The sequence below is a fragment of the Medicago sativa genome, chromosome 1 (assembly GCF_051527215.1).
Source record: "Medicago sativa cultivar Bolivia chromosome 1, Bolivia_mono, whole genome shotgun sequence".
Taxonomy (NCBI): domain Eukaryota; kingdom Viridiplantae; phylum Streptophyta; class Magnoliopsida; order Fabales; family Fabaceae; genus Medicago; species Medicago sativa.
In genome coordinates, this window is record NC_140749.1 from 12,288,543 (window position 1) to 12,305,556 (window position 17,014).

Sequence of the window (17,014 nt, forward strand, 5' to 3'; positions counted from 1 at the left end):
TGAGAAAATTAATTAATTGAGTTTAATCACATGTATCGGCTTCTAACATAGAACATGTCTTCCATTAGAAGTGTCATGCTCTAGAAGCTATATAGTACTCCATTTCTTTGATATATATTATGAATGCTTAAACGGGTAGTCAATACCATGTGTGACTCGTTTCAACCATATGCCATGGTATGATTTGTCTGCATTTTAATATTGCCTTACACAGTGCACTAGAGTCATTTTTATGGTTTCCACAAAGTGTAATAGATTTACATTTCCTCTTTTCTATAAGTGTACACTTGACTGTGATGGATCTTTACCACATTCAAGTTATGCAATGAGAAATACTGTTCAAATTTTGAAAAATATAAGGCTTGATATTTATAGACGACTAAGTATTTGCCAGGTAAAGTTTCTGTTTGAATGAGATAGGATCCTACCATGTATATTGCGACTAATTCATCGTCTGTTCCAATTACAAAAGAACAATACTTTTCAAACCGATAAGTGACCAAGATGACTATTCAATCTCAGAGGCAACAGAGAATCAGGTTTCTACCCCACCATTTGGCTCTAGCACTACTAGTGTATCATCGGCTTACTTTGTTCGGCGTAGAGATCGGTCAGATGCTTCGGATAACTTTACAGATGAGCAAAGTGATGGAAGCAAAAGGCAGAAATCCAACAAGTTTGACCAAGAGGCTTGCCAAAATGAACTTGTTAAGATGTTTGTAGCCAACGACATTCCTATCTCATTTGTAGAGAATAAAGCATTTCAAAACTTTCTAAAGGTTTTACAACCGAAATTTACTGTCTCCTCGCTGTCACAGACTGCATTGCCACATGATATTTTAACTCTATGGGATGCAGAAAGAACAAAATTACAGAGCTTTCTTGCACATCATTGTGGAAGAGTTTGCCTCCGCGCTGACACATGGACTTCATGTCAAAATCAGAATTATATGTGTTTGACTGCCCACTTTATTGATAATAATTGGAAATTGCACAAAAAGATTCTAAACTTTCTCCCAATCGGAAGGTGTTCGGTAGAGTGTATGGAAAGTACTATTGAGTGGTGCTTGAATGATTGGGAGTTGAGTCACGTTTTTAGTTTGACAGCTGATAATGTATCACCAAATGATTTTAGGATTCAATCCTTAAAGAGAAAACTAATGTCTTGGAACAGCTTAGTTTTGAAAGGAAATTACATTCATATGCAATCTTGTACTCATATTTTGAACATGATTCTGAAAGAGGGATTAGAAGTTTTTGATGGTTCTATTTTGAGAATTAGTGATGCAGTTCAATACATAAGATCATCATCTCCTTCTATATTGTCTAAATTTGAAGCATGTGCTGAGCAAGAAAAAATTGAATGTGAAGGATATGTTTACTTGGATGTTGAAACTAAGTGGAATTTGTCTTATAAGATGTTGGAGGCTGCTTTAAAGCATCAAAAGACATTTGAGGACCTTGAGTTACAAGACAAAACGTATGTTTGTGAGTTAGAAAAGGGGAAGGGTGTTCCTACATTTGAAGATTGGAAATATGCTCACTTAATTTTACCATTTTTGAAGATCTTTCATGATGTTGTTTTGCGAATTTCTGATACCTCTAATGTTACTTGCAATATTTATATGTTAGAGGTATTTGGAATTGGTAAAAAGATCGACCAACTTTATCGTTCCAAGGACCAAACTGTAAACTGGATAGCTAATATGATACGGAAGAATTTTGATAAGCATTGGGGATGTCATGATGTTTTGAACATGTTGCTGCTAATTGCTCTTGTATTTGATCCTAGGTATAAAGTTAGATATATTAATTGGATGATCAATCAGATTTTTGATTCAGTTGAGGCAGCTAAATTGAAAGAGAAATTGGAATCTTGTTTGAAGTCCCTTTTTGAGGAATATAATGATAGAGAGGAGTTGAAAAATGATTCACAAGAAGCACAATTTGATGAAGATGGTAAAATAGATCCCTATAATTGGAATGAGTTTCGGCAATTGCATAAATCAAGTATCAAATCTGAGTTAAGTAAGTATTTGGAGGAAGATACAGAGACTTCTGTGGATTTGGATATCTTAAATTGGTGGAAGCTAAATTCAAGTCGATTTCCGATCCTTGCAAACATTGCTAGAGAGGTTTTGGCTATGCCTGTCTCAACCCTAACCTCTGAGTGTGCATTTGGTAATAATGCAAAGGTGCTTGATTCTTATTGTAGTTCTCTTAATTTTGAACTTATGCAAGCACTTGTCTGCACACAAGATTGGCTATACGGAAAACCCTTCTCGTTGCTTTCAAACGAGGATTTGGAAAAGCTTAAGCAAGGTAAGACAATGAGATGCTTATATTGGATATGTTATTATTTATAAGCTCAGGATTATGATTTGATATGTACTAACATTTTTTTCGTCTTTGTGCAGAAATGGTTTCCCAACTAGGTGTTGGATGTTCAACCTTAGGTACTCCTGATGATTGATTAAGAATGCTTGTTCTATATTTGGTTTTTAGAATCACGGTATCAATGCAAGGTTCACTTCTTTTTAAGCATTTTATTTTTCTTTCAATTGTAATTGGTCAAGACTGAAGTAGTAGTACCAACATTATACTTGGTTTAGTTTTTATGGTAATTATAACAAAGCTGAGAGTTTCTATTCGGGGTGTTCTTTTTTCTGTGTTTGTTTGCGTTGACTTGTTCAGTTACCCTCACATATTGTTTTTGAATTGGTCGTGTTCATTCGATAGTATACGATTCTCTCGCACACACTGGCGGAACCAGGGGGTGGCAAGGGGGAGCCTTGGCCACCCCATCTTAAAAATAATAAATTTTTTTATACCCTAGAATTTGCATAATTAATTTGGCAGAATTGTAAATGATACTTTAATATATCAATTTTTTTTTTTGTCTAGTACACTTAACTTTGTCTCCTTTGCCAATTTTAACCATTCTTGTTCATTACAACAAGATGGAACCTGAGTTTCTAGCCCATAGCATGTCAGTTTATATTGAAAGGGAAATTAGTGCATGTATTAGTTTCGAGTCAATTATTGATGATTTCAAGTCACTCGGAAAGCGTAAAGTGTCTCTTTAAGTATTTAATGATCGACTTTATATATTATGTAGTTTAAATTTTAAATGATTGATTTTTGGTTTATTACAACTTAAATGTGTTATATGCAATATGATTTATATATTTTAGTTTATTTTGATGGCGGCCACCCCAAAATTTTTTGTCTGGCTCCGCCACTGCTCGCACATGTATGGAGGTTTAACAATATTATTTTGTACTTGCAGTGCTCTTCAAAATCAAGGTGCTGCTATATTTTATACTATCATTATGCAACTTGCTAAGTGTATTATGTATTTAATCCATAAACACGGGCTTGAAATTATAAAAAGTAATATATTTCAATTTCTCCTTTTGTGTTTGTATTTCCATCACAGTTCTCAATTCCAAAGTTTATGATGGTGCCATCCATTTTAATCTCAGCTTTTATGCATTAAATATTGTGATCCTGAGAGGAATGTAAGCTTCTGCATAATGACTCTGCAAACTTTGAACCGGTTCAAAACTAATTTTACATCAAAACGGGTTTTGAAATTTTGATATGAAATTGATTTTGAACTGAAATTGGTCTTGGTTTTAAGTTGGCTTCGCGCCGGTTTGGCAAAATATCAAGTTGGTTTGGTTCTATACTTCTATAGTTTGATGGTTCAGTTCAGTTTGAATTGCTCCTCTTTGTACAACCTGTTCTATGAGGAATTTTATTTGGAATCTCTCTAGGTGTAAAAATGGGGGCTAGGCATGAATCAAGCCACTTTGGTAAAATTATGCGTGACTTTATTTGATTTTTTGTACTTAAAGATATAAGTGAGTTATTGACTTTTAAATTTGATTTACTCAATTAAAAATACATTAACAGTGTACAAAATAGTAGTAGTATTTGCTGAGGCTGGTGAGAGCATTACACCATCGGTGTATCATTAACAACTGTTTTTGTTTACTGAAGTTTATAGTTTATACAACAATTGCAGATGAGGGTCTTGTTAACTTGTGCCCTTAGGGCACAAGATAAGAAACTAAATGTAGAAACTTAATCTTGGAAATTGTGCATTCATAACCTTAAAAACTTCAAAACTTATATTTTCAATGCAATATTTATTTCTATATTCTATTTTAAGATCCTTATCTTGTGCTCTGAGGGCACAAGTTAACATTTTCCTTCTAATAATTATTATTATAAAGTTTCTGCGGTACATTAAAAAAACTAAATCTTTGTCGGATTTACTTACCTTTCGGTTGAACTTCGGATTACCATGTGTCCTTCCCCTAAGAACACCTCAGAGTTAACACCCAAAAAATAAGTGATTATGATATGTTGCATTTCAAACAATAAATTAAGAGTAATGCTAGCAACACCCTCTTTTGAACACTCTCTTATTGGTTTAAACTACACTTTGAAAATTGAACTCACACAAAGTGGTGGAACATACATTGATTTTATCCAACAAAAGAGTGAGTGTTAAAGAGAGTGTTGAGAAGTGAGCGTTGGCTAGCATTCCTCATAAATTAATGATTGCTTTTGTGTAACAAAATGTTATTTGTAAACTCTAGTAATTTAAGAAAAACCATTTAATAAAAAGGAAAACATAATTTCATTGTCTATCTCCGATCTCGTATATAAACAAAGGGTCTTGTTAATCAATGCCCCAGGGACACTGGTTAACATTCTCCATAAACAAATAAGAAAAAGAAGTATTAGTGAGTTTAGTAAACAAATATTACTGTGGATGACAACAAAACAAAAATTGCTAAACTTGTCGGTGAATTTGAGATGAGATTAAGATTGATATAATCCAATTTGGTAAAAAAAAAGTATTAATATTTTAATGATGTTTTTAAGAATAAAATAAGATTATAATTAACATTAATAGATTCAGATCATTTGAGTTGGTTACGTATATTAAGATTAAGATAATTTTTTAGATTATTTGTGTGAACTTTTTTGTAATTATTAAGATTGAAATAAGATTAAGATTATTATGAATTAGAGAATACAACGACAATCAAACATATGATTGGGTTGAATCGATTATATGGATTAAATTATGTCATAAAAATGTTTTATCATAAATCATATTCTGATCAAACTCAAAATCATTAATCTATATTCTCTAGATATTTTATAATAGTTTTGTTAGTTCTCTTATGTGTTTGGTGATTTGATTATCTTTCATTGGATATACTTTGTACACTACATAATTTACGTGTTTACTCTCTACATGCTTAAATCACTTAAGCCTATTTTCCATCATCATTTTTACTATATAGATGTTACCCTAACTCTCTAATATTGTCATTTATCCAACACAACAAACCTCATCTTCACTACACATATTATATTATCGTTGATTCTTCAGTGTCCAACCCTCTGTTTCATGCAACATTGACGGTCTTACAGTTGTCCAATAAATTTTTCCCTTCAAATTGAGTTGTACTTTTGTATCACATAAAACACTTCGATGTTTATCGATTTCAACCACTAAGCATGAATACTGGGAGAAAATGGAATAAAAATTGTTTGAGTCATGTTAATTACCGTCTTAGGAACACTTACAATCTTAAGGGGTGAATTTTCTAGCCCCTAGATTATTTGATTAAAAAAGAATTAATAATTTCTTGGTAAACTAACTAAGGTTCAATGTATTCATTAAATCACACAAATACCCTAAAATATAGGGAAGTGTATTAAGGAGGGAAGCTATGATTGTTTTGGCGGGAAACAATAATCATTAAGTTCAGTTCACCGCTTCAAAACCCCATTTTTCATTCCACTTCCCTTTTCATTTCAGTTCTTCAACCTTATACACAATTCCGAAACTCGCGATTCTCACAATCAAAGGTTAGAATTATTTACATTCCTTGTTTCTTATGAATTTTTCTTCCCAACTTTGGTTCTTTTATCATAAAATCTCAGTAATGTATGATGTATGTTTGATGCATTTTTGTGTAGTTAAGGTGTTTGTTGAAATGCAAAACAATACTCAACTTGTGTTTCATAGTTTTCATGTTAGGTATGGATGTTCATGCTAAACTGAGTTCAACATTAGTTTAACATGAACTTATGATAATATTTCACCACTAACTTGAATAATTACAACTTCTCATTGATCCTTACAAGATATTGAGAATTTATATTTTGTTTAATATTTAGGGTTGAAAGTGGTTTTAGTCTTTATAAAATATTCATTTTTTGATTGTAGTCACTACATTTTGTAAAAAAACGTGCTTTTATTCCCTGCATTTTATAAAGTAAAAACGAGTGTTTTTAGTACCTACAAATCCGCCTTTATGGATTAGAAGCACCCGTTTTTATAAAAGGTAGGTAGAGACTTAAAATTGACATTTTTTTTTTATTGAGGCTAAATTTGAAAGATCTGTAATTTTATAAGGGTTAAAAACAAATTTAATCCTAATATTCGATAGAAGAAATACATACCATATACTCGTCCATTTCCAAGATATATTATGAATGCTTAGGCTCTGTGTGATCAATAGTTCAATACTTGCGTGACTGTTTTCTGCCATATGCCATTGTATGATTTGTCTGCATTTTAATATTGCGTTGCAAAATGTACTAGAGTCATTGTTATGGTTCCCACAAGGTGTCATTGATTTACATTTCCTTTTGTTTTGAATGTGTATACTTGATTGTGATGGATGTTACAGCATTTAAGTTGTGCACTTAGCCTCAATGAGAAATACTGTTAAAATTTGGATAAGTATAACGCTTGATATTTATAGACTGATAAGTGTTTTCCAAGTAAAATAAAGTTTCATTTTGAATGAGACAAGGTCATATACCAAGTATATTGAGACTAACTTATTTTCCATTCCAATTTTTAGTTCAAAAGAACAATATTTTTTTCAAGACCAATGAGTGACCAAGATGACTTTATTGAAGAGAATCAGGTTGCTACTCCAGCACTTGGCTCTAACAATACTAGTGTATCATCGGCTCGCTTTGTTGGGCATAGAGATCGGTCAGATGATTGGGATCACTTTACTGAAGAGCAAAGTGATGGAAGCAAAAGGCAGAAATTTGACAAGTTTGACCAAGAGGCTTGCCAGAATGAACTTGTTAAGATGTTTGTAGCCACCGACATTCCTATTTCATTTGTAGAGAATGAAGAATTTCAAAAGTTTCTAAAGGTTCTACAACCGAAATTTAGTGTTTCCTCACTCTCACAGGCTACATTGGCTCATGATATTTTAACTCTATGGGATGCAGAGAGAACAAAATTACAGAGCTTTCTTGCACAACATTGTGGAAAAATTTGCCTCAGCATTGACACATGGACTTCATGTCGAGATCAGAATTATATGTGTGTAACTGCCCACTTTATTGATAATAACTGGAAACTACACAAAAAGATTCTAAACTTTCTTCCAACCGTAGGTCGTTCACTAGAGTATATGGAATATGGTATTGAGTGGTGCTTGAATGCTTGGGAACCGAGTCGCATTTTTAGTCTAACAGTTGATAATGTACCTCGATATGATTATGAGATTCGATGCTTAAAGGAAAAGTTAATGACCCTGGACACCTTCGTTTTGAAAGGAGATTACATTTATATGCACCCTTGCGCTCATATTTTGAACATGATATTGAAGGAGGCATTACAAAATATTGATGATTCTATTTTGAGAATTAGTGATGCAGTTCAATATACAAGGTCATCTCCTTCTATATTGTCTGGATTTGAAGCATGTGCTGAGCAAGAAAAAATTGAAAGTGAAGGATATGTTTACATGGATATTGAAACTAGGTGGAATTTGTCATATGAGATGTTGGAGGCTGCTTTAAAGCATCAAAGGGCATTTGAGGACCTTGAGTTACATGACAAAAAGTATGTTCACGAGTTAGAAAAGGGGAAGGGTGTTCCTACATATGAAGATTGGAACCAGGCTTACTTAATGTTACCATTTTTGAAGATCTTTCATGAAGCTATTTTGCGAATTTGTAATACCTCTAATGCTACTAGTAATATATATATGTTAGAGGTATTTGGAATTGGTAAAAAGATTAGCCAGTTGTGTCATTCCAAGGACCTGAATGTACACTGTATAGCTATAATGATAAGGAGGTACTATAATCAGCATTGGGAAAATGGGGGACGTCATGATGAGTTCAACATGTTGCTGCTAATTGCTCTTGTATTTGATCCTAGGTACAAAGTTGGATATATAAATTGGATGATTGATCAGATTTTTAATTCAGTTGAGGCAGCTAGTTTGAAACAGAGGTTAGAATCTTGTTTGAAATCCCTTTTTGAGGAATATAATGATGGAGAAGAGAAGTTGCAAAATGATTCACAAAAAGCACAATTTGATGAAGAAGGTAAAGAGGATCCTTATAGTTGGAATGAGTTTCGACAATCGCATGAATCAAGTTTCAAATCTGAGCTAAATAAGTATTTGGAGGAAGATACAGAGACCTCTGAGGATTTGGATATCTTAAATTGGTGGAAGCTAAATTCAAGTCGATTTCCAATCCTTGCAAACATTGCTAGAGAGGCTTTGGCTATGCCTGTCTCAACCCTAACGTCTGAGTGTGCACTTGGTAATAATGCAAAGGTGCTTGATTCTTTTTGTAGTTATCTTAATTTTGATCTTATGCAAGCGCTTGTCTGCACACATGATTGGCTATATGGAAAACCCTTTTCGTTGCGTTCAAACAAGGATTTGGAAAAGCTTAAGCAAGGTAAGAAAACATGATGCTTATTTTGGAAAAGGATTATGATTTGATATGTACTGACATGTTTTTTGTCTTTGTGCAGAAATGGTTTACCAACTAGATATTACATGTTCAACCTTTACTGTTCCTGATGATTGATTAAGGATGCTTGTTCTTTATTTGGTTTTTAGAATCACTGTATTAATTCAAGGTTCATTTCCTTTTAAGCAATTTATCTTTCTAGATTGAAGACGTTGTAGCAGAAGTATTTGTAGTTTAGTTTTTCTGGCAATTATAACAGTGCTTAGTTTCTATTCAGACCGTTCCATCATGATTTTAGTATCGAATACTGATCCATCATATTTTATATCCAATCTTATTTTCTTTCACTACCATTTTCTATAAACATTGCCTAGTATAGGATTCTTTCGCACTTTCTCATGTATGGATGTTGAACAATATTTTGATATACTTGCAATGCCTTTCAAATTAAGGTGCTGCTATGTTTTATAGTACTGGATATGTTATGTATTTAATCCATAAACACACATTTGAAATTATAAAAAGGAAATAAAATGTTAATAGTACTCCAATTTCTCCTTTTGTGTCTATATTTCCTAAATGAGTTGGTGAAAGACTTGGTTTTTGATAGATCACTATGGCATCGTTTGATTCATGCAGCCGTCCCCACTTAGTGGGACAAGGCTTGGTTGTTGTTGTTGTGGTGTCTATATTCCTAAATGGTGGCCAATATTTCTTTTGTGAAATAGAGAAGATCACGATTCCATTTTATGATTGTACCTTCCATTTTAATTTCAGATTTTATGCATTAAACATAGGGATTCAGAGAGGAACGTAAGCTTCTGCATGATGATTCTGTAAACTTTGTTTAATTTTCAATGTTTATTGTTGGCTATGCTGTTTTTTTTTTCCTTCCTCAAACCAGTCCTTGCATTAGGATTCCCATGAACAGGTTTTAATCAAGTTTTCAAAGAAAAACACTCCTTAAACCAATTCCAAACCTTTTTTTAGACTTGTTATTAAGTTCAAACCAACTCTCAACTTATGGCTGTTTTGAATCAGGTTCAAACAAATTTTAAACCAGTTCAAAACTAATTTTACATCAAAGTGTGTCTTAAAATTTTGATATGAAATTGATTTTGAGCTGAAATTGGTATTGGTTTTAAGTTGGCTATGCACCTAAACTGGTTCAAAACAAGTTCCAAGCCGGTTTGGCAAAAGATCAAATCGGTTTGGTTCTCTATTTTGCTTGTTTGGTTCAGTTTGATTTGTTCGTTGTACAATCACAAAATTGTGAGGAATTTTATTGTGCTTTACGAAGTATGTTTGGATGAATGGTGGATTTTTAAGCCACTGTACTTTAACAAATAGCTTTCGATTTACAAAAATAGCTATTTTGCTAATCAAATAGCCATTATTAAGCTCTTGTACATTAACAAAAATCATTTCATGAGAATGTCTAAAAGTATTATGCTAATATTCTATGTTTTATCTTACAAAATATTCAAAACTAACTATCAGTAAACTCTCTAATAGGTGAGAGAACGGGGCCTACAAAATATCTGTTTTGAGTTGGATAATCAGGAGATTATTAATTGTCTTCATGAACCTCTTGATTGTCTCTTTGAGTTAGGTGTTATTTTGAACTCCTGTAGACCTCTTTGTTTTGTTACAAACTAGAATGTTAGTTTTGTTACACAATTAAATAGGAAACTTATTTTTTAGCAAGAATGACAACATTTGTTTTTTTTTAAAAGGAGGAACGACAAATTTATTGTTATACAAACAAAAAACAACAGCATTTATTTTACAACTTAACTGAATGAGTTTTATCGTCTTTCAACTTGTATTTTTTACTTTTCTTTATGTTAACTCTTCGGTAGTAGGAAATGAGGCCCATGCAGAGTATAGCGGTAAGATTAGTAAAATTTGTCAAGAATTATTTCCAACAGAAATTGAATTCAGGTTCTCATAAACGATATGTCATAGTGAGGACTTATTAACCACTTGAGCTCAATCGTTTGATTACTTTATATTTTGTATGTGAATTATTATTCTAGATAAATAACAAACTTAAAAAATTTCCTAAAATTTTAAAATGTTACTTCGCTAAAAAAAATTGGTAAACTATAGTTAGTTTAGTTCTAATATATATTTTTTATTAAATAATAACTTTTTTTTTCTTGTTGAAGTAATAATAACTCATTTAGATATTGGTTCAAAGACCAACTATATGGGAACTTTTTGATTTTGCATATGGACAGTAGAAATACTCGTGTGTATAATTGTATATACTGTATTACAAATTGAACATGATGGAAGATTATTTTTTTTTTTTGGTTACAAAAAGTTTAGGTGGGTTCGGCTCCGGTCACCACCAGGGTCAGGGCACGCCTCCAGGCCCAAAGGGCACTTTTTTTTGGTTACAAAAAGTTTAGGTGGGTTCGGCTCCGGTCACCACCAGGGTCAGGGCACGCCTCCGGGCCCAAAGGGCACTTATAGAGGTACTTACAGATCACCCGTATATACTGTATTACAAATTGAACATGATGGAAGATTATTTTTTTTTGGTTACAAAAAGTTTAGGTGGGTTCGGCTCCGGTCACCACCAGGGTCAGGGCACGCCTCCGGGCCCAAAGGGCACTTATAGAGGTACTTACAGATCACCCACCATTTTTTGGTTACAAAAAGTTTAGGTGGGTTCGGCTCCGGTCACCACCAGGGTCAGGGCACACCTCCGGGCCCAAAGGGCACTTACTGTATTACAAATTGAACATGATGGAAGATTATTTTTTTTTGGTTACAAAAAGTTTAGGTGGGTTCGGCTCCGGTCACCACCAGGGTCAGGGCACGCCTCCGGGCCCAAAGGGCACTTATAGAGGTACTTACAGATCACCCACCATTTTTTGGTTACAAAAAGTTTAGGTGGGTTCGGCTCCGGTCACCACCAGGGTCAGGGCACGCCTCCGGGCCCAAAGGGCACTTATAGAGGTACTTACAGATCACCCGTATATACTGTATTACAAATTGAACATGATGGAAGATTATTTTTTTTTGGTTACAAAAAGTTTAGGTGGGTTCGGCTCCGGTCACCACCAGGGTCAGGGCACGCCTCCGGGCCCAAAGGGCACTTATAGAGGTACTTACAGATCACCCACCATTTTTTGGTTACAAAAAGTTTAGGTGGGTTCGGCTCCGGTCACCACCAGGGTCAGGGCACACCTCCGGGCCCAAAGGGCACTTACTGTATTACAAATTGAACATGATGGAAGATTATTTTTTTTTGGTTACAAAAAGTTTAGGTGGGTTCGGCTCCGGTCACCACCAGGGTCAGGGCACGCCTCCGGGCCCAAAGGGCACTTATAGAGGTACTTACAGATCACCCACCATTTTTTGGTTACAAAAAGTTTAGGTGGGTTCGGCTCCGGTCACCACCAGGGTCAGGGCACGCCTCCGGGACCAAAGAACACACAACCTTCTGCTTCTGCAAGGAGGCAGAGGGAATCGAACACACAACCTTCTGCAAGGAAGTGGTTTCTGCAAGGAAGTGGTCCGTTCCTTACCAACTGAGCCAACGTGTGTTGGTTGATGGAAGATTATTTTAATAAAACATAGTTATATCTATTAATTTATTGGAAATAATAAAACATATTTTATCCTCTGAAAATTAAACGTTTTCCCCTAAAAAAAAAATGAAAATAAAACATTTTATAAACATGAGTATATTTGGGAGCGTTTTTTAGTTGAACCAGTTTTTGTGGTGGATGTTTTTACAAACAAATTAACAGCCGAGTAAATAATAAACAAGAAGACTTCATGGCCCAATGGATAAGGCGCTGGTCTACGGAACCAGAGATTCTGGGTTCGATCCCCAGTGAAGTCGTTTTTGAATTTTTAAACATTTTATATTTTTTCATTTTGCTTCATAGCGCAGTGTATAATTTAGCCTTTACGTTGGAAAACATGTTAAAAAGAGATTAATAATGATTTGCTTCTATTGTTTTATGTTAACTAGTTTTGATTACAACATGAATATCTCTTAAAGAGAGATCAATTTTATAAACAGCATTCTCCTATAAATGCTGCATTCGTTCACTAACAAGGACAAAAATAATTATCAAAACCAAATTGTAATCTTCATTTACACTCTTGGAGAAGATCACATAGTTGTTTAAGGGTGTTAGAGAAATTTCCCAGCCTTGCTATGAGCTTATCCCCTTGGCGTCTCGTAAATTCGGTACGGTAATCCTCTATATTCTCTGTGTTAGCTTCCTTACAGTCTGCGGATTCAGCACTAATCTCTTGAATCTCTATTGCTAACTCTTGCAATTTCAAAGTCAACATTTCCTCGTTTTCTTCCCTGCTGTTATTTGTTATGTTTCCTACACTTGCCGGCTCTGGCAGCTTCGGCTTTTCATTATCATGGTGTTTCTCTACTTCCGGTAGATTCTGCAGCGGCATCTCTCTGTGCTTTGGACGCCTTTTTGCAGGAGATTTCAACTTTGGTTTCTTTTCTAGGAAGTCTTTCAAAAACACTTCTTCTAAATGATTATTCTCAGGCACTTCTTCGTGAATTACCTCAGGATCCTGTTTTTCTTTGAGATTTTCTGAAGGCTCAACTGGCCAGTATTTCTTAGGCTTCTGAACAGAATTTCTCTCAACTTTACTTCGAGGCCTTTTTCTTTTGAAGCCTAACAATTAATTCACACAAATGCATTAGTTGAAAAATTCTAAGCAGTAAGGAGATAATGACATGACATACAAGTTACAACATAGTTTCATGGCCTCAATAATTAGAATTCTGAGAAAGAAGTAACAAATAGAACTATTTCAAATTGTACTACTATGAATAAAATGCAGTGATTTTATTTTGTAAAAATAATAATATTGGAACTATATCGTGTTGAGCAAATATTTGTGTGCTATTTAGAGATCAAGAATACATTAAGTTAGCCTATAGCATACTGACAAAACATTGGGATATACAAAGTTTGAAGAAATACAACTAAGAAGACTAGACGGCTAGACGCATAGTGGAAAGCCTCAACCTTCCCATGAAATGCTAACACTGATAGAACACAAAGACCTCCTGTCAATCAAGTGTACGTAAGGAGGAAGGCAGACAAAGCAAAAAAAAGTAGAGAAGTTGTAAGTGTCAATTATAACTGAAACGGGTTAGTTAGTCACGAGGGTAGTTAGTGGGAGTAATCTGCAATCCTATAAAAAGTAGATTTTTTTGTAGAATATGGAATTTTGTCAATTAGCAATTGTATTAGGAGGTTGCTAGTTCCTCGATTTCATTTAAAGTGTTTCATTGAAATTCAATGAAGACCTATACAGCACAGGGATATTCCTTAATGTGCCATTGTTCCTGTAAATTCTCTGGTTCCAGTCATATCAAACACAATCAAGCCAGATTTACGGTCACAAAAGGATAATAGAAGAAAACCTCAACCTTCCCATTCAATGCTAACACAAACAATTAGGCTATATTTATGGCCACAAAAGGATAAACAAGTTCAACAAGTTAATCATACCATGAAATTTTAATGCTACTAGTCAAAGTACAGAGATACTCATAATTTGGATAATAGAAACTCAACATTTATGTTTAAAATGCATTGCATGATAAGAATATATTATCACATTCATAAATCACAACAATTGCAGCTAACATCACACCGATGTGTGACAAAACGAGACCTAGAACAAAATTGGAATAAAATTAAACCGCTAGATAAAGAAGCTTCCTTAAAACAATAAATCAAATGATAACTTTTTCTTAGCCCCTTCGAACCCTTCATAGTATCATGTCACTTTTAAAACTTTGATTTGTTTCAAATGTATTAGTATTTATTGATACTGATAAAGCAGCTTGTTGTCGTCTTGCAACCTGAAGGTCACTCACAACGAGTTCAAATTCTAGGAACAGTCTCTTTTCTAGTGAGGGTGAGGATTCCTAAATCTACCTACTTATATTCCACTTGGTAGGAGTCTCGTGCCCTGGACCATCCATCAGTATTTATTGACATCTCAAACCACAACTTGCATACTAATCCTTATTATGGCATTTTATTCTCTCCACATAGTTTTCTATTCTAGTCTAGCATATTGTCTTGCATCATACTCTTTCTGTTAAACCCACATACCTGTGCAGCAACTACACAGGTGCAACGGCTGCAAAACCATTAGATTCGGGGCAATCAGTCACCTGAATCCAACAACTCTGCAGCCGCTACAAAGAATCCAAACTCCCTCTTTCTACCATAGGCGTGTTTAGTACTACATTAGCGAAAATTGATTTTCATTGAATTAATTTTCTAAAATTGATTTTAGTTAAACATGAGTTTAAGGTAAAATAATGTATGTTTAGATACATTCATGTGAAAGTGACTTCAACAATAAATTTGAGCGTAAAAATCACGTTCAGAGCCAAAAACTACAAATCCCAGCTTAAATTATAATCAATTCTAATCGAGAACATTCAAACATACCAAAATCAATTTTATGTCTTCAAAATCCAAACGCGCACCAAGTCATATTATAAGAGTGAATATGATGCCTCTTGATTCCAACCATTGTTCCACATGTTGTGGAACTACTCCCTTTCTCTATGCCTAGCTAGTAACTACCATTTGTTTGTTTCAAACTAGATAACACAACTAGCTTAACTATGATCCTGTTAGGATAAGCAACCTAATTTGCAGATTCTAGCACAAATGTTTATCATAAAAAGTATTTAGGTATAAGCTATTTTTATAACAAAAGATAAAATAAAGTTAAATTATTTTCGTATAAGATAAAAACTATCTTGGAGAATTTATAAAAATAAGCTGAAAACATAAGCTATTTTCATGAGTTCCCCCAAACAGTCACAACTAGTTTAAGTGTATGTTTGGTTTCGCTTTTGGAGGAGCCAAAGTAAAATTGATTTTGACATGTTTGGTTGCTCTCTAGTAAAATTAACTTTGCCTCCATAATTAATTCTAACTAAAAGCTAAAAATGGTAGTTTTTGATTCTAGAATTGATTTTTACACTTAAATAACGTTACATTCAATTTCAACTCACTTTTAGCCGGAACCAATTAACTCAAAATCAATTTTTGTGACCGCAAAACCAAACATGCACAAACTATATAGTAAAAACAAAATGTAGTAGATTTAACCTAACAATAGAGAAAAACGAATCATACATACCAGTTCCAATCATATCAATTTCAACAGTAACATCCTTTTCCTCATTCCCCAATTCACCATCACTCTCTCTATCAACTTCACCTCTTTCTTCTCTTCCTTTTACAACTCTCTCAACAGCATCAAATAATTCCCGATCTGAATTCCACGCTCTTCTTCTCCTTCTCACATCTTCGTATTCGGCAAGTAGCGAACGCCATTTCCGACGACACTGAGCCAAATTCCGATCGACGTCCAAGGCGGCGCAGTTTTGGGAAATGATGTCCCATTGTTGGTAAGATGAGAAATTGACGGAACAGTCGGCTTCGACGGCGGCGATTTCGTTGAGGAGGATGAGGGATTCGGTGAGTGTCCATTCTGGTGCTGCTTGTGATCGTGTGCGTCGGTTTCCGACAGCGTCGCGTGGGTTTTCCGTCATCTTAGGGGTGTTTGTATGAACTATGAAGAGATGAAGAAGCTCCGATTTAGGAAAAAAAAACACTTCATTTAATTTCACATTTATAAGAAAAAATGATGAACCCAAAAATTTGCTTATTTGGATTTGTCATGTCATACAATTATTATTTTTTTGTCTGGATTTGAACTTCTCACGAGGACTGTCATACACTTATCTAGCAAACTCAACTTTTTTTAATAAGAAATAAAATGAAGGCTAACTTTGCAAACAATTTCATAGTTAAAGGATGATTGTAGGAAAAAATAAATTAGAATCTACTTACATACTCAAAATTTAAAGGACTTTTAATGTAATTTGATATATTTAATGACTTAGATGATAAAGGACGGCATAGACATTAATATGTTGACTCGGATTTGAACACACAGTTTATTGCTTATCAACACTTAAGTGTATGTAAGTTTAGAGCTAAATTTTTTAGAAAGAAAAAAAAACAATTAATTTGATTAACGGTTAATTAATCCTTTTACAAAAAAAAGGTTAATTAATCTTGCTTTATTATTTTGTGTTAAACCTCTCGTTTTTAGGAAAAATGGGTTCTAGAAATTCGAAGTTCGGCCGGATAATAAGTAAAGTTAAATTCTCTTCAATAATTTGTAATTTGATAGA

The 17,014-nt window shown here is 34.0% G+C and overlaps 3 protein-coding genes and 1 non-coding gene across 4 annotated transcripts; 3 read left to right on the plus strand and 1 right to left on the minus strand.

Moving 5' to 3' along the window:
* Positions 1-449: 449 nt before the first annotated feature.
* On the plus strand, positions 450-3,204 carry LOC146952731 (zinc finger BED domain-containing protein RICESLEEPER 2-like; the record flags this gene model as incomplete). The annotated part of the gene is made up of 2 exons (XM_085740277.1): positions 450-2,322; positions 2,418-3,204. Coding segments are annotated over 2 exons (1,929 nt in total), but the record flags the coding sequence as incomplete, so codon positions are not given.
* A 2,255-nt stretch (positions 3,205-5,459) lies between these two features.
* Positions 5,460-9,122, plus strand: LOC146952732 (zinc finger BED domain-containing protein RICESLEEPER 2-like). The gene is made up of 3 exons (XM_085705022.1): positions 5,460-5,898; positions 6,903-8,760; positions 8,837-9,122. The coding sequence occupies exons 2-3, from the start codon at positions 6,933-6,935 to the stop codon at positions 8,890-8,892; spliced, it is 1,884 nt and encodes a 627-aa protein (XP_085561148.1). The 5' UTR covers positions 5,460-5,898; positions 6,903-6,932; the 3' UTR covers positions 8,893-9,122.
* Positions 9,123-12,564: 3,442 nt separating this feature from the next.
* Positions 12,565-12,637, plus strand: TRNAR-ACG (transfer RNA arginine (anticodon ACG)). Its single transcript has one exon. It is a non-coding gene; the product is annotated as a tRNA-Arg (tRNA).
* A 94-nt stretch (positions 12,638-12,731) lies between these two features.
* Positions 12,732-16,595, minus strand: LOC146952734 (sequence-specific DNA binding transcription factor). Its single transcript, XM_085705036.1, has 2 exons — positions 15,952-16,595; positions 12,732-13,445 (listed from the first exon to the last, which is right to left on the minus strand). Exons 1-2 carry the CDS (start codon positions 16,364-16,366, stop codon positions 12,892-12,894), a joined length of 969 nt encoding a protein of 322 aa, XP_085561162.1. The 5' UTR covers positions 16,367-16,595; the 3' UTR covers positions 12,732-12,891.
* Between the last annotated feature and the right edge of the window lie 419 nt (positions 16,596-17,014).

What these genes read in the sequence shown, in the direction of transcription:
- LOC146952732 (XM_085705022.1), top strand. Translation starts at nt 6,933, where the DNA reads ATGAGTGACCAAGATGACTTTATTGAAGAGAATCAGGTTGCTACTCCA. An exon ending in TTTGGAAAAGCTTAAGCAAG is followed by an intron (nt 8,761 to 8,836) that starts GTAAGAAAACAT and finishes GTCTTTGTGCAG; the next exon opens with AAATGGTTTACCAACTAGAT.
- LOC146952734 (XM_085705036.1), bottom strand. Translation starts at nt 16,366, where the DNA reads ATGACGGAAAACCCACGCGACGCTGTCGGAAACCGACGCACACGATCA. An exon ending in AATTGATATGATTGGAACTG is followed by an intron (nt 13,446 to 15,951) that starts GTATGTATGATT and finishes ATTAATTGTTAG; the next exon opens with GCTTCAAAAGAAAAAGGCCT.